This window comes from Engystomops pustulosus, chromosome 4 (assembly GCF_040894005.1).
Source record: "Engystomops pustulosus chromosome 4, aEngPut4.maternal, whole genome shotgun sequence".
In the NCBI taxonomy this organism is placed as follows: Eukaryota; Metazoa; Chordata; class Amphibia; order Anura; family Leptodactylidae; genus Engystomops; species Engystomops pustulosus.
In genome coordinates, this window is record NC_092414.1 from 142,055,553 (window position 1) to 142,080,352 (window position 24,800).

At 46.5% G+C, this 24,800-nt stretch overlaps 2 protein-coding genes across 2 annotated transcripts in view; one reads left to right on the forward strand and one right to left on the reverse strand.

Moving 5' to 3' along the window:
- INSYN1 (inhibitory synaptic factor 1) overlaps window positions 1–8,378 on the reverse strand; it is a 119,073-nt gene extending 110,695 nt beyond the window's left edge. The window contains exons 1-2 of the mRNA XM_072147840.1: window positions 8,296–8,378; window positions 5,477–5,618 (exon numbers count right to left, since the gene is read on the reverse strand). The gene's annotated coding sequence lies outside the window, so the exon portion shown is untranslated. The remainder of the gene's footprint in view (window positions 1–5,476; window positions 5,619–8,295) is intronic.
- LOC140127303 (cholesterol side-chain cleavage enzyme, mitochondrial-like) overlaps window positions 5,357–24,800 on the forward strand; it is a 49,640-nt gene continuing 30,196 nt past the window's right edge. Inside the window, exons 1-2 of the mRNA XM_072147836.1 lie at window positions 5,357–5,628; window positions 6,709–6,864. Of these exons, the coding sequence (XP_072003937.1) occupies window positions 5,381–5,628; window positions 6,709–6,864 (404 nt within the window). The 5' untranslated portion in view covers window positions 5,357–5,380. The remainder of the gene's footprint in view (window positions 5,629–6,708; window positions 6,865–24,800) is intronic.

The window sequence follows — 24,800 nt, forward strand, 5'->3', positions numbered from 1 at the left end:
TAGACGCGCGATTTAACAAGCTCAAGCCCAAGCACTTAGATGCACCAAGCACAAAAGATGGTGAACTCTGTTGGACCTGAACGGGGAAGCGACAAATTCATGATATCTGGTGCACGATCTTAGTGAATCGCCGCACGGTGCATTATAGTCGGACAATGCACTTTCTGTGAACTCCAGTGATCCTGTAAGTTAATGTGCCCCAATGGCTTCTCCTAGAATTTGCGGATTTTCTTGGTAGCTTTATTTTTGCAGCCATCCCTAACCTCTACAGAAACACATGAAATTTTAGACTCCATCTCTTAAATGATAGTTTACTGATATTTTGCGACTATTGTGTATTAGAAATGACAATATTGATATTTATAGTCAGTGAGAAGAAACATTTTTTCAAGAATAAAATGTCAAAATATAATCCAAAGTGATCCACTGCTTCATAACAATGTGTGTATTGTATTGAAAAGTAAATCTTTATATTGTATTTGTGGATGATAGTATAGTATTCTTACACAGTGGTCTTATACTGTGGTCACAGCCTCAAAACCAACTCTCTTATTGTAAATTAACCAACAATGTACAATATGGGCAAATTGTAAAATATACAATGAAATGGATATTTGGCCTGGATCCATCTACAGTATATAAACTGAAAATTGAGTCACCTCTGAATACATGTTCCATACAAATAAATAGTTATATTTACAGCATTCATATGCAAAATCTAACTGAAGACATAGTCAGCCTCCCCCTACCCCTTTTTGCTTTTGTACACCATCATGAGGACAGTTAATCAGATAGCACCAAGGACAGAGGTACATTGAGATGCTTATATATCAAGTTATTAGGAGGAACCTTGAACCAACATGTCATAATTCATAACTGATTGCATAAAGCGGACTTCATAAAGATAAGTCCTAGAGAAATTTTTCATTTTACATGTAAGTTTGGTCAGTAAATCTAATGATAGGTAGAGAAGGGAGGTGACATGCCTTGTTCACATTATTCTGTTTACTCCTCATGTACTCATTTTACATGATTTTCTTATCTGCTCTTTCGACGCACATGTAGACAGCGACCTTGTTTCTCAAGCTTTTGTGTAAGAAAGAGTTTAGGAAAGGATTAGGAAAGAGAGATGTGCTGTAGGAGGTCATACACAGAAAGGAATTTCAATAATGTGTTTAATTGAAGCTACAGAGCCAAGAGGAGGAGCAAAGCAGGGTCACAGATAGTCAGTTTCAGGGCTGAGGTACCAGGGGAAAGATATTCTGGCAACTGCATGTGAAATAGTTCCAATTTTCATGTATATGTGAAGATGTAAAACGCAATTCATTAATGGCTTCCCAGTTGATAGAATACATTTGCATGTTACTTAATCCCTTAACCCAGTGGTCTGCAAAATTCCTAAGTTTTTAGTGAATGAAAGTTACTATGAACACTTAACATAGTACACATTTCCCCATTTACAGATTAAAATCTGTGATTATTATTATTAAAAAAGTTTCTTCTTGATCAATAGATGGAAAGCATCTTTTTAAGATATAGATATGCCCAGTGGATCTCAAGGGTCCTTCTCAGGCTACACAATACACTGCTACAGTATGTACAGTTCCCGGGTTTATATACAAGATAGGTTCTTTAGGTGTATTCTTAAGTTGAATTTTTATGTAAGTCAGAACAGGTAGACTTTATCATTATTGCTCCAGCCAAAGTTTTCTTTTGTCGCTGTGACAAATGAATTTTTCAGAATGTTGTGTTTTCTTGGGGACAAGGATTATCAATAAAACACAGACACCTTAAAGCTGATCATTGCAGATAGCTTCACCGGAGGTCACAGTGGGCAGAGTGGTCCATCTTTAAATAGGGGTCATTAGTAAGTCGGGGACCACCTGTATTTTTGTTAATAACATTAAATTAGAGAATGTGTCAATTTGACAACCTGAGGATATTTAAGCATTTTGTTTTTATCAAATAGTCTTGTTAGAAGAAACCTACAAAAATCTTGTATGCAACCTGGGGACTGCTTGTTTATGATTTTGGGAAAATATGCAAAGTTTTCCAGGATGGGATAAGGATCACCACACCTCTTTTAGCCACCTCCAGCTCCTGAGGTGCATTCCACCAATGTCTATGAGGTGAAAGAGGTACTGGGTATGAAGTCAGTCAGAGGGAAGCCGTTATTTCTTGTTGACTGGAAGGGGTTCAGGGCGGAGGAGAGGTCAGAGCCCGAGGACAACATCCTGGATCATGCTTTTCTACAAAGGTTCCTCCAGTCTAAAAAGAGAGGGAGGCCGAAGGGGTGGGTTACTGTCATGGGTGCCCCTGCAACCTATATTCCGGGTCAAAGGTGCACCCGTGTATCTCCGTGTGCTCCTGAATGTCACTCACCTGTCCCAGCTCCAGCGACGGTCCCCACGATGCCCGCACCCATGTCGCATTCCCATGTCCTAGGGTGTGCGCGCACCGGCTCTGTAAAATTAAAAGGGCCAGCCCGCCAATAATTGTTGCTGGTCAGCTGTCTGCCCTGAGAAATTCCAGACCCTTCCTGTGTCCACTGTCGGATCTTTGTGGTTCCATGCCTGAGAGAAAGTTGTATTCCAAGCCTCTGCGATTATCCTGATTTCACGTTGTGACCTCGATACTGTTCCTGACTCCGATCCTGTGCTGCCTGTCCTGACCTACCACTACGTTCCCGACTCTGATCCTGTGCTGCCTGTCTCGACCTTCTGCCTGTCCCCGAACCACGGGTTTGTCTTAAGTGTTTGGACTACGCCTTGGCCGCCACTGTGGACAAAGTCATGCCTGTGGAATGACCTGGCAGTACCACGTTGCAACAAGTCCAACCTGCTGTGTGGCGAGCTCTGGTGAAAACCGGGTACCACTTAGACTCCCAGGTGTTGGTTTACGTCATCGTCCGCAGTGGTACATAGGGTCCACTACCACCATCCTGACAGTCTTTTTAGTTTATGTGACAATAGGACAGAATAGGATAGGATAGATAGAAGCTCCTTGTGATCAGTTGGAACCACTATTGTACAGCCATAACTTTTCCTCGCTGTGAAGAACCATGTTATACATAACAGATGTTAACAGATCTTTACTGGCTGAGTTTGGGCATTGGAAAGGTCGCCTCGGAATGATGGCCCCTATAAATAAATAGTAAAATAGTACAGTTGAAACATGAAAATATGCTATGGTTTATGGAAGATGAGAAAATCTTCAAATGAACTTGTCAAATAAAATGTTCCTTTATGTTTATCTGTTTAGGCTTGCCACCCATCTCCTAGTTTATGCAATGTTAATGTTACTTTCACCTTGTCCAGTACAGCTACTTACTCTCTGTCGGTTTTAAAGAAAACTGGATCCATGAAGTGGGCTCTTCCCACTATTCTTTAATAAAGCTTTCATACTGGGTTCAACATGTGTTTCATAGTTACAGTTTCTATAATATACATTTTATGGAATTCCATTAAGCCAAGTTAATTTCTAGGGTCTACATCTGGATGCAATTCCAGAGACATTCGCTTAATGTATGTTGCAATGGTTAACAGTCCCACACCCCTGTACCATGACATAATCACTGGATATGATCACAGTACAATGGTATTTTATATACTCAAACATTTAACAAAATAGGAACAGATACTAACACTTAAGTTCTGTGTATGTGGGAAATTCTTAAGATGAAATACTTCCAAGGCAAATATTTAAGACATGAAACTATGCCTGTTTCTGGGAATGACTCAATGGCACTAAAATATATGGCTTGCAGATTAAATTCTAACATTAATAGGCCACATATACAGGCTGTTAATAAAACGGTATTCAGCTTAATCATTGTACTATGTAAAAAAGATAGGTCATCAGTATTAGTACTGGTCACTCAGGCACTCACCATTAAGTTGATTCCATAATTAAAGGGAACCAGTCCCAGGCAAATCGCTATTTAACCACAAAAGTACCTTATATGGCCAGTTGTCTGTGTGCTGGACATGTCTTTATAAAGTGCCAATGCTGCCTGCACCCAGTAAAATAAGCTTATATCCACGGTCCGCTTCTAGTCAGGGGGGTGGGGTTCCGGGCACAGAGTCAAGCAAGTACCGGCCCTCACGAGCCTTCTAATCTCCCTGTAATCTCCGCCTCATCTTAATTCTCACACAGACGTGAGAATGTAGATGAGACTGCAGCAGGACAGGGAGTTGACAGGAAGCCAGGAGGCAGGGCCTGCTGCAGCTACAAGAATATAAGGAGGCGCTGTTATGTAAAGATGCGTCAGTGAGGGTCAGCGCCTGCTTGACTGCTGTGTCCCACCCCCTTGACTAGAAGCGGACCGTGGATATAATTTAATTTTTCTGGCTGCAGGCAGCATTGGCACTTTACAAAGACATGTCCAGCACATAGGCAAGTGGCCTTATACGGTACTTTTTGTGGTTTTACAGTGATTCGCCCGGTGACAGGTTCCCTTCAAGGTGATCTGTACTTATATCTTCCCGAAACACATCAGCTGAATACTTGATGGTAGCATTTATGCCTTTTAAATGAACCTATAAAAATTAAGTTTTAAGCCACAGTGCTGGGATAATTTATATGAGAGTGGAATAAGCTAAGAATTGAAAGAGAGTGGAGCTGCAGCTCCTGAGAATGACTAGTATACAGAGAAGATTATCTGACTGCCAGGGGCTGCCTGAATCAGTTGAATCAGTTGTGAAGGTCCAGAGTGTGATTCCGAATGAATAGGCAATCAAACCCCTTAACGACCATGCCCTTTTTCATTTTTTAGTTTTTATTTTTCACTCCCCACTATCAAAAATCAATAACTTTTTCATTTTTCCATGTAAAGAGCTGTGTGTTTGGCTTGTTTTCTGCGTAACAAATTGCACTTCATAGTGACATTATTTAATATTCCATGCCGTGTACTGGGAAGCGGGAAAGAAAATTCCAAATGCAGTAAAATTGGTAAAAAAAATTCATTTTCACCATTTTCTTGTGGGCTTGGATTTTAGGTTGCTGAGAGTTTGTGGGCCTAAATCCTCATTCCATTTATGTGAGTAAGTCCTGTATGAAAGCGACTGAATAGTACATTTAGGCTGCATTCTGGTGTATATCAACCCTGGCTGGACTTTAGGGGGACAAGAATTCCTGCTCTTTCATGGGAGATCAGTGCCCCCACCCATGAAGGATGTATTAAGGAAACGGTAGTTTTTTTTCCATAATAAGAAATCACTTTTTTTAGCAAAAAACTCATAATACACATACTCTATTATAAATAAAATCTAGAGCCACCTGTGCATATACTTTCAACCCGATATGCATCTCCCTTCTAGCATCTTTACCTTGTATTTTTTATGTTTTCTACAGCTCACATCCCCTATGACTGACAGACAACATGTTGCTATCTCGAAGGCTTCTTATTCTTCCTGCTTCCTCTGGGCTGCTGAACTATCACTCAGTGGCGAGTGAAGGCTCTGCAGTGGCCACTTACCAGACGTCAGCTACTCCTTTGCCTTATGACCAACTTCCTGGTGACTGGAAGAAAAGATGGAGGGGCTTGTACCACTTCTGGAGGAAGGATGGATTTCATAACATTCACCATCTCATGGTGGAAAATTACAAACGCTTTGGACCTATATACAGGTATGAGAAATAGATACAAGCTATAGGCATTTCACTATAAACAGGTTAATAGAATATAACCATATACTGGGGTGTATTACTGATACTTTTATACAGAATATAACAGCGGCAGAAATTTTGTCACCATAAAAAAAATTCTGAAGTTTAAATAATTTTAGTTTTTATGATTTGAAAATAAATAAATGTACACAAATATTAGGTATTGATGTGTCTGTAAGAACCCCCAACTTGTAAATTATAGGTCACCAAACCAAGTAAATGCTGTAAAAAATACATGCATATATGTATACAGTGGATAAAATAAGTATTTGGCACACTGCCGATTTTGCCAGATTTCCCAACTACAAAGAATGGAGAGATCTCTAATAAATATCATAGGTACATTTAAAGTGTGATAGAGAGAATTTAAAAAAAAATCCAGAAAATCATATTATATTATTTCTAGTTTTTCTACATTGTTCATTAGACATCTACTACCAGATTACTGGTGTTAGGGTACATTCACATGCACGTCTGCAGGGATGTATGTGTGGCCGCAAACTTGCAGCCCCATATACATCCCCATAGATGCTAATGGCGGCCCAGCGGCGGTATGGTGCCACACATGGGGAACGCGGTGCCGTACATGGGGAAAAGATAGAGCTTGCAGCGCTGTTTTGTATGGAGAGTGGAGGGGTCACCCCTCCTCCTCTGCAGAGTGCTGCTGCATGCATGCATGTGTGTGAATACACCCTGTCCTCTTATGCATGCTTGTTACCCGTAGGAGATGATGCTAAGAAAATGACTTTAAAAAATATGTAAATGAGCCTGAGGAGCTCAGGTTCACATCACCAGAGTGCCTCATGGCTCTGTCGCTCTACAATTATGCACGCCTCCCGGCTGCTTAGTATTCACCCTTTCATCCCGGTGACCGAAAGTTATAGTTTGTAAAAGGCATCGATGAAAAAATAGTTTGGGAATTAATGTGGAAAATAGGTGCGAAGATAAAGGCTTAAGAAGCTCCTCCTACTCTGGAATATGTTACCTGTATAAAAGACATAGGTTGGGTATAATATGTCAAATGCTTGTGTTCTTACACAGGGAGACTCTGGGAACATATGACAGTGTTTACATTCAGCATCCAGAAGACGCTGCTGCATTATTTCAGGTGGAAGGAATTCATCCTGAACGCCTTCGAGTTCAGCCATGGTACGAGTATCATGATTATCGTAATAAAAGATATGGAGTGCTACTAAAGTAAGTTCTTATAAGACTTTTTCTTCATGACTATATTCCGTGCACCACTAGTACATAATATATTACATAATATAATTATTAGCGGTAGAAACATTAAAATTTCTTGTGAAATCTTATGTTAGCATGTGAGTCATCAAATTTATGTCAATCACCTACCTAAAAATTTACTCCATATGCCACCATTGTGTATTTACTTTGATGACAAATTTGGAGGTTATTTCACAACTACCCAAGATCTGGCAAGTAAACTATATTAAAGGGGTATTCTGGGAATATGAACATCTGCTACAAAATCCCATAATGCTGTTAATAAGTGAATACAACAAAGCTTTCGCAATGCCCAATAGTCAGAAAATGGAGCTTAACCCTAGAATGCATGACCATCAAAATCTACACTTTTACATACCTGGGGCCTTTTAGGCCCGTGTGCAAATGACATGGAATAACTCAAATAAAAATACTTTTTAAAGTTTATTTGAAAAATGCAAAGTAAGGATGCATTCCTACTAGCACTGGTGTCTGCCGGGAGGGGATCTGTACTGGATCTGACCACCTGGTGTCCCCAGCTAAGGCTGGTAGAATCCGGGCATTCCAGCAGCCTTAACTGGAGTTACCAAGAGATCATATCCATAATGGATCACCTCCTGGCAGACACCAGCACTAGTGAAAATGCATCCTAAGAATAATTCAAAACATTTTGTGCAAAAAATAACAATAAAGCAACTGAACGGGCTTAAAACGCCCAATATACTCATTCGATATAACTCTTTATAATAACGTTTTTTTGTCTGAGGGCGCGTTCACACGTTGCGTTTTGACTTGCGTTTTCATTGCGTTTGAAACGCATATACAACAGCTGAGGAGGGGTGATTTGCCTAATTACATCACTGTTAACATTCCCGTTTACAAAGCGCATTGTAAACGCGATGTAAACACATGTGTTAACAACGCGTTAACGCATGTGTTTTATTAACACATGCGTTAACATTGCATTTACAAACATAAACGGTAATGTAATTGGGCAAATCACCTCTCATCAGCTGTTGTATATTCGTTTAAAATGCAATGAAAAGGCAACCAAAACGCAACGTGTGAACGCGCACCAAAAAGGAGATATATATATATATATATATATATATATATAATAACATTTGCAGTAAACATGCTTAAAACATGCACTAAACATGATGCTACTAATGACCGCAACATCTTTCACATGTTATCTGTAATTCAACATCTGGAAGATGAAATTGTAGTATTTTACACAGGACTGTCTATCAAAAATGATTGCTTTGATTTCTTGGTCAGTCAAACCCCTGGATGTAGACTGTGCCATTGTAACCTTAGAAGTCAGTAAAGTATAATGAAAAAAATGATTACAATAAGGGTTGTAGACTCTTTGTTAGTGTCTGTGCAGCCCCCTCCTCTCACCTTCAGCAGGTCACCACTTTCTTTTAGGCGAAGTGGAAATCTTTGGATTTTTGGAGCTCAGAGTTTCTTTTTCAAGAAACAAGAAAGCTGACTCCTTCCTCCTTCCTGTTCAGGAACTATGATGATGTCAGAGACGCATGACATCATGAGGTAGCCTCCTTCCCAAGATCACATGACCATGTAGTCAGGCACAATCCACAACAGCAGAGTCATAAACACTAAGGCTACATTCACACGACCGTATGGGGGAAGTATATACAGCCGATATACGTCCCCCACAGACGGCAATGGGTGCACAGCGCCCTACGTGCGGCACCATACCTCTCCATACCCGGGAAAAAGATAGGACCTGTCCTATCTTTACCCGTAATACGGCGCCGTGCGCCATGTATCCCTATGGAGAGGGGCGGGGGTGAGCTGTGCTCACCTCCTCCTCCTCTCCCCGCACGCTGCTATTGCCCGCTACGGTACGGCGGGCAACGGCAGTGTGAATGCAGCCTAAGTCACAGTTTTCTCCAGCAACAGAAAAGACAAAAAGACTTAGGATCACATGTAAACCTAGTACGGGCCTAAAAGGCCCCAGGTATGTAAATATGGGGTATTCACAAAAAAGAGTTATTATACCGAAATGCCTGTAATATAAAAATATATGAACAACTGGAAATGACTAACAACTATATAACTGAGGAATACCTAGATTTTCAGAATTCTAACTAAAGTAATCTTGCAGTAAAAAGAAAAAAACTAACAGAGCGGGCCTGCGAGGCCCCAGGTATGCATTCTAGGGTTAAATACTTTACTTTTATGAGTCACAAAATGTTATGGGATTTCTAAATCAGCCCCCTGTAGTATATAGCCATCCTGACCCCCTGTAGTATATAGCCAGCCCCATGTAGTATATAGCCATCCTGCCCCCATGTAGTATATAGCCATCCTGCCCCCTGTAGTATATAGCCAGCCAGCCCCATGTGGTATGTACATATCCTGCCCCCATGGGGACACTTACCACAGTCATGGTTCCTGGACCTATGAGTAAGTGCCCCTGGTTTATTTATGCTTGATTTTGAAGGAAGATTTTCTTTAAAGGACATCTACCACCGGGATGACAGATTGTAAAACAAGCAGACTTACATGCTGGTGTGTGCTTCATCTAGCAGGTTCTGCTTTTTTAGCTTCTCAAGGAATTTTTTTTACAAAAAAAAAAGGTTTTAAAAACTATGCAAACGAACATGAGGGGCTCAAGACTCCATCAACGTCTATGGAGCCCAGAGCCCTTTAGGCTCATCTGAAATATTTACTCTTGTAATGCAATATAGGAATGTACACCATAGGAACAGATTTGAAGAATAACATATTTATTTAATAGCTATTTCTCAACTTCAAGTAAACGTGACAATCAGTTTATTTATAAAGAACAATATAAAAATATGTAGCTTCAATCCCAAGAGGATCCTCTGGATACAGAACTAATTAATAGAACCACAGGACAAGATAAGGCAATCATTATAATGATTATGTGAGACACTGAAGGGGTTAACTGTGGATGGGCGGTATGTTTCCCCTAGGTTTTGCTACTATGCAAGGCCTTAGTGCTGAGGTTGGGTGTCCAGCACCTTGGACACAGGTGATGGGAGCAGCCCAATCAGTCTTTTTTTTAAACCGCTCAGCAGAGCTGGAAGTGTGGTCTCTCTCTCTGGAAGGAGGCTGGAGAGCACGCAGCCCTGACCTCTGTGCCTGGAGCAGCCAAGTGATTTTGTATAGTGGTGAGTTAGTGAACAGCTGTATAGTTAGCACCCTGACGGGTAGGATTTTTTGTTTATTTAATGCCTGAATGTAAAGGCTGTTTTATTTTGCTGCTACAATAAACGCAGGCGAGACCTGTTTTGGACTGTACCTTGGTGTCACTGTCTTGAACTGCATCACAGCACCCCGCTACCACGGTCTCTACTGGGCCAAATCTCCCACATATGGTGGAGGATGCGGGCAGTTCAAAAGACACACACCTGAAAGGCTCGCTACATCCTGCAACATTGCATGGCCTGGGTGAAAGCAGCAGGCAAATTGCAGGATAAAGCCAAGATGGAGGACTTTATTAAAGCCATGCTCCAGCAGCAGGAGGAGAGGTCCCGCCAGCAGCAGGAAGAATCCCAGGCTAATCGACAGCTGCAGCAAGCCATGTTCCAGCAGCAGGAGGAGAGGTCCCGCCAGCAGCAGGAAGAGTCCCAGGCTAATCGACAGCTGCAGCAAGCCATGCTCCAGCAGCAGGAGGAGAGGTCCCGCCAACAGCAAGCCATGCTCCAGCAGCAGGAGGAGAGCTCCCGACAGCAGCAAGCCATGCTCCAGCAACAGCAGGCAGAGTCCCGAGCCATGCTACAGCAACAGCAGAAAGAGTCCTGAGCCATGTTCCAGCTGATGATGGAAAAGTTTTCTGGCGTTATGGCAGCACCGCAAGCGACGACTACTGAGGGGTCCCATACTGGTTTGCAAGGGTACCCGGTTGTCCAGCATTCCGCACGGGCTGCAGTGCAGAAGGCTTTACAAAAGATGATGGCGACCGACGACGTGGAGGCTTATCTCACTGTGTTCAAGCGAGTAGCTGAGCGAGAGGAGTTACCAGCTGAGCAGTGGGCAGATGTCCTGGCGCCGTTCCTGACAGGCGAATCGCAGAAGGCCTACTACGACCTGAGTGAAACAGAGGCCCGTGAGTACCCCCAGCTAAAGGCGGAGATTCTGGCTCGTCTTGGGGTCACCGTTCAAGTTCGTTCCAGCCGGGTCCACCAGTGGGCGGCATACTCTGAAAAACTACCCCCGCGCTCCCAAATGCATGACCTGATCCATCTTGTCCGGAAGTGGCTACAACCCGATGACTGCACCCCAGCACAGATGGTCGAGAGAGTGGTTCTTGACAAGTTCACCCGTTCTCTGCCCTCTCGACTCCAGCGGTGGGTTGGACAGGCCGGTCCCACAAATGCTGAGGAACTCGTGTTCCTAGTAGAGAGATATCGGGCTACGGAGGATCTTCTACTTATCCCTCCCACACGAAGCAGTGCCAGTGACAGGGTCACCAAACCATCTGGTAGGACTGCTACTGCAGGAAAAGGGAAACAGGTCAGGTTGGGAGGGGGTACACTGGGGGGCTTGGATACACAGAAACCCAGTGAGGCTCGTGACAGAGGTCATAGCCGTATCCAGTGCTGGCGATGCCATGAAATGGGCCATATTGCTGCCAACTGTCCCCTGTCAGTGGAGCCAATGGACTGCAACCAGACCCGGCGAATGTCACTGTTTGCCCGGCCGGTTCTGGCTGCCGAGTCAGTCACGGATGCAGAACCCCAAGTGTGTATGGTCACTATCGGTGGTCACACGGTGGAAGCCTTGCTAGACTCAGGGAGTCTGGTTACCCTGGTGCGGGAAACTTTGGTTGATCCTGGACTGTACAGTGGGCGTAAAGTGGGCGTGTTGTGTATACATGGGGACACTCGCGAATATCCCACTGCTGTCATCAACCTACATACACCTTGTGGTACTATTACCCATGAAGTGGGGGTGGTGGGGACCCTGTTTCATGAGGCTATTATCGGCAGAGACTTACTGGTGTTTTGGGACCTCTGGAGACGAAGACCCACCTCAGGTGCTGTTGCAGATAATGGACGTCAGGTATGTCCGGCCTTGGCCCCTGAACCCTTTGAGGCCGATGTACCCACACCAGCAGTAGGGGTAACCCCATGTGATGAATTCTCTCCCCTAGAGGTCCTAGCTGGTGAGGTCGAGGGCCACGAGGAGGTGGCCGACATGCCGGACCTTGAGTTTTCCCGTGAGAATTTTGGGGCTGCACAGCTACAGGACCCTACCTTGTTTAAAGCACGGGAGAATGTTAAGGTGATAAATGGGGTACTCCAAATACCAGGGGCTGACAAAATATACCCCCGAATAGTGATTGTTGGGGAGCTGTTGTACAGGGTCGACCAGATACGGGGTGAGGAGGTTGAGCAACTTGTAGTACCCCAATCTCACCGTAGGCTGGTGCTAGAGTTGGCACACAAACATGTGCTGGGAGGGCACTTAGGTGCTGAGAAGACCCGGGAGAGGATCCTGCAGAGATTTTTCTGGCCCGGGGTGTGGGAGGAGGTAAACCGGTATTGTAGCTCCTGCCCTGAGTGTCAACTTACTGCCCCGGTGTCCCACTTCAGGAGTCCTTTGGTCCCGCTACCAATCATAGAGGTGCCATTTGAACGGATTGCAATGGATCTGGTTGGCCCCATAGTCAAATCCTCAAGGGGGCACCAATACATCCTGGTTATCCTGGACTACGCTACGCGGTATCCCGAGGCGATTCCATTAAGGAACACCTCCTCCAAAAATATTGCTAGGGAGCTGTTCCAGGTATTCTCACGCACAGGCCTCCCCAAGGAAATCTTGACTGACCAGGGTACCCCATTCATGTCTAGGGTAATGAAGGAGATGTGTAAGTTACTGCAGGTTAAACAGCTCCGCACCTCTGTGTATCATCCTCAGACAGATGGCCTAGTCGAGAGGTTTAACAAGACCTTGAAGGGGATGTTAAAGAGGGTGGTCAGCAAGGATGGGAAGGACTGGGATTGTTTGTTGCCCTATTTGATGTTTGCCATACGTGAAGTTCCCCAGTCCTCCACGGGTTTCTCACCCTTTGAGCTGTTATATGGCCGTTCCCCACGTGGGCTTTTGGATATAGCCAAGGAGACCTGGGAACAGGAGAGGACCCCCCACCGTAGTGTGATAGAACACGTCTCCCTTATGCAGGACCGCATAGCGGCGGTAATGCCCCTTGTAAAGGAGCACATGACAAGGGCACAAGAGGCCCAGTCTAGGGTCTACAATAGGTCAGCCAGACTCAGGACCTTTAATCCAGGAGACAGAGTGCTAGTTCTGGTGCCCACCGTTGAGAGCAAGTTCTTGGCAAAATGGCAAGGACCATATGAGGTCATGGAGAAAGTAGGGGAGGTTACCTACAAGGTATCTCAGCCGGGGAGGAGGAAACCCGAACAGATATACCACGTGAACCTCCTAAAGCCATGGAGGGAAAGAGAGTCCCTGATGGCCGTGGGAGTAGAAAAAGCGTCTGTCCCCAAGAAGGGGACACCGGAGGTAGGTGTACCCGATGCCAAGGTGCCTGAAGTACGGATCTCGGAGTCCCTCTCCAGGGCCCAGATTCAGGAAGCAAAGGAGTTTGTGCTCCGAAATGTGGATGTGTTCTCTAAGTTACCGGGACGTACTTCAGTCATCAAGCATGATATCATAACCGAACCCCACATCCGGGTACACCAAAAACCCTACCGGGTCCCTGAAGCGCGCCGGCTTGCCATATCCGAAGAAGTCAGGCAGATGTTAGACCTGGGGGTTATCGAGGAGTCTAAAAGTGACTGGTCGAGTCCTATTGTGTTGATTCCCAAACCTGATGGTTCCCTACGGTTCTGCAATGACTTTAGGAAGTTGAACGAGGTGTCCAAATTTGATTCTTATCCCATGCCCAGGGTTGACGAGTTGATAGAACGACTTGGACAGGCTAGATTCTTCTCCACCCTTGACCTGACGAAAGGGTATTGGCAGGTACCCCTTACTGACAGGGCCAAAGAGAAGACCGCTTTTGTTACTCCTGATGGGCTTTTTCAGTACGTGGTACTCCCCTTTGGGCTACATGGGGCTCCCGCCACATTCCAGAGGTTAATGGATCTCGTCCTAAAACCTCACCGGAGATATGCCTCGGCCTACCTGGATGACATCATAGTTTATAGTAACGATTGGGAGAGTCACCTGGCCAAGGTGCTAGCAGTGGTAGACTCCCTGAGGGCAGCAGGGTTGACAGCGAACCCCCAAAAATGTGCACTGGGTCTGGAAGAGGCCCGTTACCTGGAGTACCGTATTGGGCGAGGTGTCATCAAACCCCAAGTAAATAAAGTGGAGGCGATCCAGCAGTGGCCACGACCTATGAGCAAGAAGCAAGTGAGGGCTTTCCTAGGCATAGTGGGCTATTATTGCCGATTTATCCCCGATTTTGCTACCATAGCGGCACCCCTGACTGACCTGACCAAGGGTAGCAGGGCGGTGATGGTAAAGTGGAGTGAAGAGGCTGAGGGGGCGTTTCAGCGACTTAAGACGGTTTTGTGCGAGGGACCGGTACTGATCACCCCTAACTTCACCAAGACTTTTATTGTGCAGACTGACGCTTCTGACGTGGGCTTAGGGGCTGTCTTGTCCCAAGTAGTGGAGGGTGAGGAACATCCTGTGACATTCCTGAGCCGCAAGCTCACACCCCCTGAGAAGAACTATAGCATAGTTGAGAGGGAGTGCTTGGCGATAAAATGGGCTCTGGAATCCTTGAGGTATTACTTGATAGGGCGACAGTTTACACTGGTGACCGATCACTCTCCCCTCACCTGGATGAGTCAGGCCAAAGAGAGGAACGCCAGGGTCACAAGGTGGTTCCTAATGTTGCAGAATTTCAAATTCACGGTAGAACATCGAGCAGGAAAGCTGCATGGGAATGCCGATGCCCTGTCTCGTACCCATTGTCTGATGGCCAAAAGTGTTCGCCCCCACAGGGTCAAACAGAGGGGGAGGGTATGTGAGACACTGAAGGGGTTAACTGTGGATGGGCGGTATGTTTCCCCTAGGTTTTGCTACTATGCAAGGCCTTAGTGCTCAGGTTGGGTGTCCAGCACCTTGGACACAGGTGATGGGAGCAGCCCAATCAGTCTTTTTTTTAAACCGCTCAGCAGAGCTGGAAGTGTGGTCTCTCTCTCTGGAAGGAGGCTGGAGAGCACGCAGCCCTGACCTCTGTGCCTGGAGCAGCCAAGTGATTTTGTATAGTGGTGAGTTAGTGAACAGCTGTATAGTTAGCACCCTGACGGGTAGGATTTTTTGTTTATTTAATGCCTGAATGTAAAGGCTGTTTTATTTTGCTGCTACAATAAACGCAGGCGAGACCTGTTTTGGACTGTACCTTGGTGTCACTGTCTTGAACTGCATCACAGCACCCCGCTACCACGGTCTCTACTGGGCCAAATCTCCCACAATTAATATTGATTTCTTTGACACCATTAATTCCATGTTGCTGTATATTTGAAAACACTCAACTGTTATTTCAGATGATTTTTGATATTGTAAGTGGGGGGTTGGGGGTGTTGTGAACATTTTCCAATATACTACATTAAATAATTCCGCTTGGCTTCTAAAGCAACAGGCTGCAATGTGCCCCTTAGTAACAATATTACTTCCACAAATCTTTCTACCAGATTGAAAACGGGTCTCTCTCTCCTCTGCTGTTTGTTACACAGCTATGAGTGTTAACCCTTTCTGCTCTCTCGCGGGCTGTAGTATGCTATGAGCATAATTTTCATAGATCAGAAGGGGATTATCTCATCTCAGAGCTGTTTAAACAAACACAGGGAGGTTCGATGTGAGCTCATGCAGACTCCATAGACACACACTATACAGGATGGAATACACATTTTTATGAGAGGGAGTATCTTTTATTTTTTTATGAACTAAGCTGAATTTGTTAAAAATGTTCACCACATTTTCTCACACACAATATAAAAAATGTTCTCAAATGACAGTTACACTTTACACTTATCCGGCTGTTCTCCCCTGATGCCTGGGCTGTGGCTTATTGAAGTGAGAGTAGTATAACCTGACTTTAGTGCACATTTGCTGGCCTCATTGAATCTAGACAAGTTGTATTGTTTTTTGTTTATTTTTAACCAAGCCTTCGGATATCACTAATATGGAACATAAGGACCTTAGGGTAATTAAGTGTCATAAATCAATCTGATGGGTTCCCTTTAACATAAGCATCTTTCACCATTTCCCTCTTTATTTCTTGGTAGTTTAGTAGCATTGAGGGGCGTAACTACAGGAGTAGCAGACATAGCAGATGCTATGGAGCCCACAGTGTCACGGGGCTCTTGCGTATTGGGTGTGTATATGCTGTATGTCTTTATATGGTATGGTATGTATGTGTGCATTTGCTGTATGTGTATATATATATGTGATGTGTATATGCTGTATGTCTGTGTGTATTCTGAGTGGGTATACAGGCAGTCCCCTGGTTACGTACAAGATTCTGTAGGTTTGTTCTTAAGTATAATTTGTGTGTAAGTCTGTCTATGGTACTGTATGTATTTGTGTACATGCTGTATACAGTATATATCTATACTGTATGTATATTTATGCTGTATGTGTTTGTATATACAGGCGGTCCCCTACTTAAGAACACTCGACTTACATACGACCCCTAGTTACAAACGGACCACTGGATATTGGTAATTTACTGTGCTTAAGTCCTAGGCTACAATAAACAGCTGTGACAGTTATCACAGGTGTCTGTTATGAAGCTTTAATGTTAATCCTGGCTCTTATGACAACCCAACATTTTTAAAATCCAATTGTCACAGAGGCCAAAAAAGTTCTGTCTGGGGTTACAATGATAAAATATACAGTTCTGACTTACATACAAATTCAACTTAAGAACAAACCTACAGACCCTATCTTGTATGTAACCCAGGGACTGCCTGTATGAGTATAAATGTGTGTAATTGTAACCCACGTTTGTGAGTGTACAAATATGTATATTCAACATCCCCCACCAGGGCCTAGACTTTTCTTGTGGGCCTGGAGGCAGCCGGGGCCCAGAATACTGGAGGGCTGTCCTAAAGCCTGGCAAGTCTTCAGCAGGTGGTGTGTGCAAGAAATATGGAGGGAGAGGCTGATGTACTGGTTTCTCCCTGGGGCAACCCCTGGAGTATATTGCCATCCTGCCCACCCTGTAGAAAATAGCCAGCCAACCCCATGTAGTATATAGCCATCCTGCCCCTGTAGTATATATCCATCCTGCCCACCCTGTAGCAAATAGCCAGACGCATGTAGTATATAGCCAGCCAGCCCCATGTATATAGGCATCCTGCCCCCATGTGGTATATAGCCAGCCAATCCCATGCAGTATATAGTCATCCTGCCCCATGTAGTATATAGCCATCCTGCCCCATGTAGTATATAGCCATCCTGTCCCCCTGTATTATATATAGCCAGCCTGCCCCTTGTAATTTATATCCATCCTGCCCCTCTGTAGTATATAGCCAGCCCCATATAGTATATAGCCATCCTGCCCCCTGTAGTATATTGTCAGCCCCATGTAGTATATAGCCATTTAGGCCCCATGTAGTATATAGTCAGCCTCCCCCCTGTAGTTTATAGCCATCCTACCCCCCTGTATTATATAGCCAGCCCCATGTAGCATATAGCCATTCAGCCCCCCTGTAGTATATAGCTATCCTGCCCCCCTGTAGTATATAGCCATCCAGCCCCATGTAGTATATAGCCATCCTGACCCCCTGTAGTATATTGCCAGCCCCATGTAGTATATAGCCATACTGCCTCCATGTAGTATATAGCCATCCTGCCCCCCTGTATTATATGGCCAGCCTGCCCCCCTTGTATTATATGGCCAGCCTGTCCCCCATAGTATATAGCAAGCCTGCCCCCTGTAGTTTATAGCCAGCCAGCCCCATGTAGTAAGCACCTATCCTGCCACCATGGGGACGATTACCACAGTCATGGTTCCTGGACCTATGAGTAAGTGCCCCTGGTTTATTCATGCTTGATTTTGAAGGCAGATTTCCTGTAAAGGACATCTACCACCAGGATGACAGATTGTAAACCAAGCAGACTTACATGCTGGTGTGTGCTTCCTCTAGCAGGATCTGTTTTTTTTAGCTTCTCAAGCTTTTTAAAAACTATGCAAACGAGCATGGGGGGCTCCAGGCTCCATGAATGTCTATGGAGCCCAGAGCCCTTCAGGCTCATCTGAAAAACTTTTTAAACCCTTTTTCCATAAAAACAAGATCCTAAGAAGCTAAAAGAAGGGCAGATCCCCAGATATCCTGGTAATAGATGTTATTTACTCTTGTAATGCAATATAGGAACGTACATCATAGCAACAGATTTGAAGAATAACATATTTATTTAATAGCTATTTCTCAACTTCAAGTAAACGTGACAATCAGTTTATTTATAAAGAACAATATAAAAATATGTAGCTTCAATCCCAAGAGGATCCTCTGGATACAGAACTAATTAATAGAACCACAGGACAAGATAAGGCAATCATTATAATGATTAATATTGATTTCTTTGACACCATTAATTCCATGTTGCTGTATATTTGAAAACACTCAACTGTTATTTCAGATGATTTTTGATATTGTAAGTGGGGGGTTGGGGGTGTTGTGAACATTTTCTAATATACTACATTAAATAATTCCGCTTGGCTTCTAAAGCAACAGGCTGCAATGTGCCCCTTAGTAACAATATTACTTCTACAAATCTTTCTACCAGATTGAAAACGGGTCTCTCTCTCCTCTGCTGTTTGTTACACAGCTATGAGTGTTTACCCTTTCTGCTCTCTCGCGGGCTGGAATACAGGATGGAATACACATCTTTATGAGAGGGAGTAGCTTTTATTTTTTTTATGAACTAAGCTGAATTTGTTAAAAATGTTCACCACATTTTCCCACACACAATATAAAAAATTTTCTCAAATGACAGTTACACTTTACACTTATCCAGGGGCCTTCGGATATCACTAATGGACCTGAGGGTGATTAAGTGTCATAAATCAATCTGATGGGTTCCCTTTAACATAAGCATCTTTCACCATTTCCCTCTTTATTTCTTGGTAGTTCAGTAGCATTGAGGGGCGTAACTACAGGAGTAGCAGACATAGCAGATACTATGTGGCCCATAGTGTCACGGGGCCCTTGCATCTGGCGTATTGGTTGTGTATATGCTGTGTGTCTTTATATGGTATGGTATGTATGTGTGCATTTGCTGTATGTGTATATATATGTGATGTGTTTATGCTGTATGTCTGTGTGTATTCTGAGTGGGTATACATGCATTCCCCAGGTTACGTACAAGATTCTGTAGGTTTGTTCTACCACCATTCTGTAGGTTTGTTCTGTAGGGCACCTACCACCACAAATCTACCTATAAAGGTAGATCGGGTGGTAGGTGGATCAATGGGACGTGAGGATAGCCCTTTTAAGGGCTAATCCTCACGTCCCCGCAATTTTTTGGTAACTTTTATCTAACGTTTATGCGCCTGTGCAGCCCCGGCTTCGGAGCACTGACCGCGCAGGTGCGGGCCTGCTGTTCTGCGCATGCGCAGACTGCAGGATCGTCGGATGAGGGTGCGCAGCTACCAGCAGCTGCGCGCCGAAGATGGTAAGTAGGAGGAGAAAAGAGGCTACCGGGGCGTGGAGTAGCCGCCTTGTGTAACCTCAGATGCGGCTACTCCACGCCCCAGTAGCTGCATAATAAAATTAGCATAAACGTTAGATAAAAGTTACCAAAAAATTGCGGGGACGTGAGGATTAGCCCTTAAAAGGGCTATCCTCACGTCCCATTGATCCACCTACCACCCGATCTACCTTTATAGGTAGATTTGTGGTGGTAGGTTCCCTTTAAGTATAATTTGTGTGTAAGTCTGTATATGGTACTGTATGTATTTGTGTACATGCTGTATATATATCTATACTGTATGTATATTTATGCTGTATGTGTTTGTATATATGTGTATAAATGTGTGTAATTGTAACCCACGTTTGTGAGTATACAAATATGCATATTCAACATCCCCCACCAGGGCCTAGCCTTTTCTTGTGGGCCTGGAGGCAGCCGGGGCCCAGAATACTGGAGGGCTGTCCTAAAGCCTGGCAAGTCTTCAGCAGGTGGTGTGTGCAAGAAATATGGAGGGAGAGGCTGATGTACTGGTTTCTCTCTGGTGCAACCCCTGAGTGTCTGCAGGATGAGTCCCTTGGTAATGGATGGTGAAGCCCGTGGTGGTGACCAGTGGCGTAACTAGGAAAGGCAGGGCCCCATAGCAGACTTCTGAACGGGGCCCCCTTCCCCTTAAAGAGGACCTGTCACCCTGTAAAACGGCACTAGGAGCCGTTACTAAAGTAAGCAGCTCCTAGTGCTAAAACAGACGCCGCAGTGTTACCCTGCTAGCGTTATCTGAAACCTCCGATAACGCTAACAACGCCCCACTCACTCCATAGGCCGGTGGTGACTGTCGCATGTCATGGAGTCACCACTGAACACCCACCCACATGACTCAGGCTCCAGAAGTTGTATAGAGATAGATAACTTTTCTAAAAGTGATTTCTCAAAAACAAACCAGCAGATTTCTTTAAATACATGTGTTGTGTATAATGGGACCTACAGCAGCTGCCATTAACCTGATATGTGATATACTACAGACAGGTTACTTTTAAAATACATTTACAGTCACAAAATATTGCAGCCTTTTAGTAGGATAGATTATGTATGAGAGGTGGAAAGGTGCGTGACACCTGGCACCACCGCTGATCAGAGGAGAGCAGCTTCACACAGGTTTACTACACACCGGGCAGCGACAGAAATAAACTGCACTGCCCATTGTGTAGTGGTGGTTAAGGGCAACTGCAGGGGTCACATCCTCGTTACTAATCGATACTACAGAAAGGCTGATAATATTCTGCAACTGGAAAACTCCATTAAACTTTACTTCAAAATGTACCGTATTTTAAGTTTGTGGCAGAGCACGTCGGATATATGCATGATATATTTTTTTATTTATACAGGAACCTTTATATCTTGATACATGTAGATCTGTGAACTCATATACATATATTTATAACCCGCATATATATACAGTTATACACTGTTACAAATACATGTTATACTCATACACACATTTACTCAAATATACCGTATATGCTCATGTATAAGCCGAGTTTTTCAGCACAAAAAATGTGCTGAAAAACGTCCCCTCGGCTTATACATGAGTCAATACATAACATGCATACTTAAAAAATATTCAAAAAATAATAAACATATATACTCACCCTCCGGTGGCCCCGACGTGCAGCGCTGCTCCCCCGATGTCCGCGCGGCTCGTCTTCAGGCTTCCGCGCCCGCCGCCATTGTTTTTCTCCCAGGCGGCGCCTAGTATGACGTCAGCAGCGGCGCGTCATACTAGGCGCCGCCTGGGAGAAAACAATGGCGGCACCCTGCAGAAGAAAGAGGACCCGCGTGGACATCGGAGGAGCAGCGCAGCACATCGGGGCCACCGGAGGGTGAGTATATACGTTTGTTTATTTTTTTTAATGCCGGGCTTGCTGTATATTACTGGGGGCAAGCTGTATACTACTGGGGGCAAGCTGTATACTACTGGGGGCAGTGCTGTATACTACTGCGGGCTGTGCTGTATACTACTGGGGGCAGTGCTGTATATTACTGGGGGCAAGCTGTATACTACTGCGGGCTGTATACTACTGGGGGCAGTGCTGTATATTACTGGGGGCAAGCTGTATACTACTGGGGGCTGTGCTGTATACTACTGCGGGCTGTGCTGTATACTACTGGGGGCAAGCTGTATACTACTGGGGGCAGTGCTGTATACTACTGGGGGCAGTGCTGTATACTACTGGGGGCAGTGCTGTATACTACTGGGGGCAGTGCTGTATACTACTGGGGGCAGTGCTGTATACTACTGGGGGCAGGCTGTATACTACTGGGGGCAGTGTGTATACTACTGGGGGCAGTGTGTATACTACTGGGGGCAGTGTGTATACTACTGGGGGCAAGCTGTATACTACTGGGGGCAAGCGCTGTATACTACTGGGGGCAAGCTGTATACTACTGGGGGCAAGCTGTATACTACTGGGGACTGGCTGTATACTACTGGGGGCAGGCTGGCTATATACTGGGGGCAGGCTGGCTATATACTGGGGGCAGGCTGGCTATATATTGGGGGGGGGTCTGTGACCAATGCATTTCCCACCCTCGGCTTATACTCGAGTCAATAGGTTTTCCCAGTTTTTGATGGTAAAATTAGGGGTCTCGGCTTATACTGGGGTCGGCTTATACTCGAGTATATACGGTATACATGTGTGTATAATATTATACACTATAATATCAGTTGTATACATGTAAACTCATATATACTCATGCAAAAAGTCATTTACAATCACATTATATACATTATAAGCACAGTATATATATATATATATCAGCAAAAAAAGGCAGCACTCCGAGATTTGTGGAAATCAGAAAAACATACTCATTTATTCACACATGTGTCAAGGCATATATATATATTATACACACATTTATACATTAAACACAGTATACACATATATGCATTATACACATAGCATACACTCATATGCATTATACACACAGCATACACTTATATATTGTCACAGTCTATGGGGAATAGTCCCTTAGGACTAAGTGAGTGGACTCCCTGGACCACCGCGGGAGATAACAACCTTAGCCGCACCCGGGAGCGGAGTCTAAGTGAACTCCTGGTCTTCGCCAGAGCCCGCCGCAAAGCAGGATGGTCTTGCTGCGGCGGGAGTCACCAGGTCGCTCCACGGGTGCGACTAGGCCCACGGTGGCAGCCAAGGTAGGGACACGGGGACCACGGGAAGGCAGGCAGGCAGGACCACGGGAAGGCAGGCAGGCAGGACCACGGGAAGGCAGGCAGGCAGGACCACGGGAAGGCAGGCAGGCAGGACCACGGGAAGGCAGGCAGGCAGGACCACGGGAAGGCAGGCAGGCAGGACCACGGGAAGGCAGGCAGGCAGGACCACGGGAAGGCAGGCAGGCAGGACCACGGGAAGGCAGGCAGGCAGGACCACGGGAAGGCAGGCAGGACCACGGGAAGGCAGGCAGCCAGGACCACGGGAAGGCAGGCAGCCAGGACCACGGGAAGGCAGGCAGGCAGGACCACGGGATGCCACAGAACAGGGGAACAACACGGAACACAGGAAACCGGGAATCGCAGAATACACAGAGGCGTCTGGAAACGCTCGGGAACACGGGAACTCAGAGGCGTCTGGAAACGCTCAAGAAGGCTTTCTCCTCAGTAGAATGAGCTGAAGATCCGGCAGGGGATGCTGGGAGTCGCCAGGCTATATAGCCGAGCCTGGAATGCCAGAGCCAATAAGGAGGACACTGGCCCTTTAAGGCTGGGAGAAGTCCGCGCGCGCTCCCTCTAGTGGCAGGAGCATGCGACTGCATGGAAGCAGCATGCGGCCTACACGCTGGGAGCAAGAGTGCAGGCCGGAGCCTGGAGAGGTAAGTGAGAGCTGGGGGAGCGGGGACCGCGGCAGCAGGCACGGGTACACCCTCAATCCGTACCGAGGATCGCGGGTGTAACCGTGACAGTACCCCTCCCCTTAGGGCCCCTCTTCTCTTCTTCAGCCCGCTGTCCTTCTTTCTTCGCCTCCTCCAATTCTTCTTGGTGGTGAGACACCTTAGGAGGAGAGAAGGTACCGGAAAGACTTGGGAAGCAGGCTGGGTCGGCTCTATGCACACCGGAGCAGCCTCAGGGGTGGCCAGAGCAGCCGTGGCAAGCTGCGGAGTCTCTGGAGCAGCCGTGGCAAGCTGCGGAGTCTGGGACGCCACTGAAGCAGCAGTGGCAAGCTGCGGAGTCTGGGGCGCCACTTGGGCAGCACTGGCAAGCTGCAGAGTCTCTGGAGCAGCCGTGGCAAGCTGCAGAGTCTGGGGCGCCACTGGAGCAGCCGTGGCAAGCTGCAGAGTCTGGGGCGCCACTGGAGCAGCCGTGGCAAGCTGCAGAGTCTGGGGCGCCACTGGAGCAGCCGTGGCAAGCTGCAGAGTCTGGGGCGCCACTGGAGCAGCCGTGGCAAGCTGCAGAGTCTGGGGCGCCACTGGAGCAGCCGTGGCAAGCTGCAGAGTCTGGGGCGCCACTGGAGCAGCCGTGGCAAGCTGCAGAGTCTGGGGCGCCACTGGAGCAGCTGCGGGGAGCTGCGGAGCCACTGGTGCAGCTGCGGGGAGCTGCGGAGCCACTGGTGCAGCTGCGGGGAGCTGCGGAGCCACTGGTGCAGCTGCGGGGAGCTGCGGAGCCACTGGTGCAGCTGCGGGGAGCTGCGGAGCCACTGGTGCAGCTGCGGGGAGCTGCGGAGCCACTGGTGCAGCTGCGGGGAGCTGCGGAGCCACTGGTGCAGCTGCGGGGAGCTGCGGAGCCACTGGTGCAGCTGCGGGGAGCTGCGGAGCCACTGGTGCAGCTGCGGGGAGCTGCGGAGCCACTGGTGCAGCTGCGGGGAGCTGCGGAGCCACTGGTGCAGCTGCGGGGAGCTGCGGAGCCACTGGTGCAGCTGCGGGGAGCTGCGGAGCCACTGGTGCAGCTGCGGGGAGCTGCGGAGCCACTGGTGCAGCTGCGGGGAGCTGCGGAGCCACTGGTGCAGCTGCGGGGAGCTGCGGAGCCACTGGTGCAGCTGCGGGGAGCTGCGGAGCCACTGGTGCAGCTGCGGGGAGCTGCGGAGCCACGGGAGCAGCTCTGGGAAGCTGCGGAGCCACGGGAGCAGCTGCGGGGAGCTGCAGAGCCACGGGAGCAGCTCTGGGAAGCTGCGGAGCCACGGGAGCAGCTCTGGGAAGCTGCAGAGCCACGGGAGCAGCTC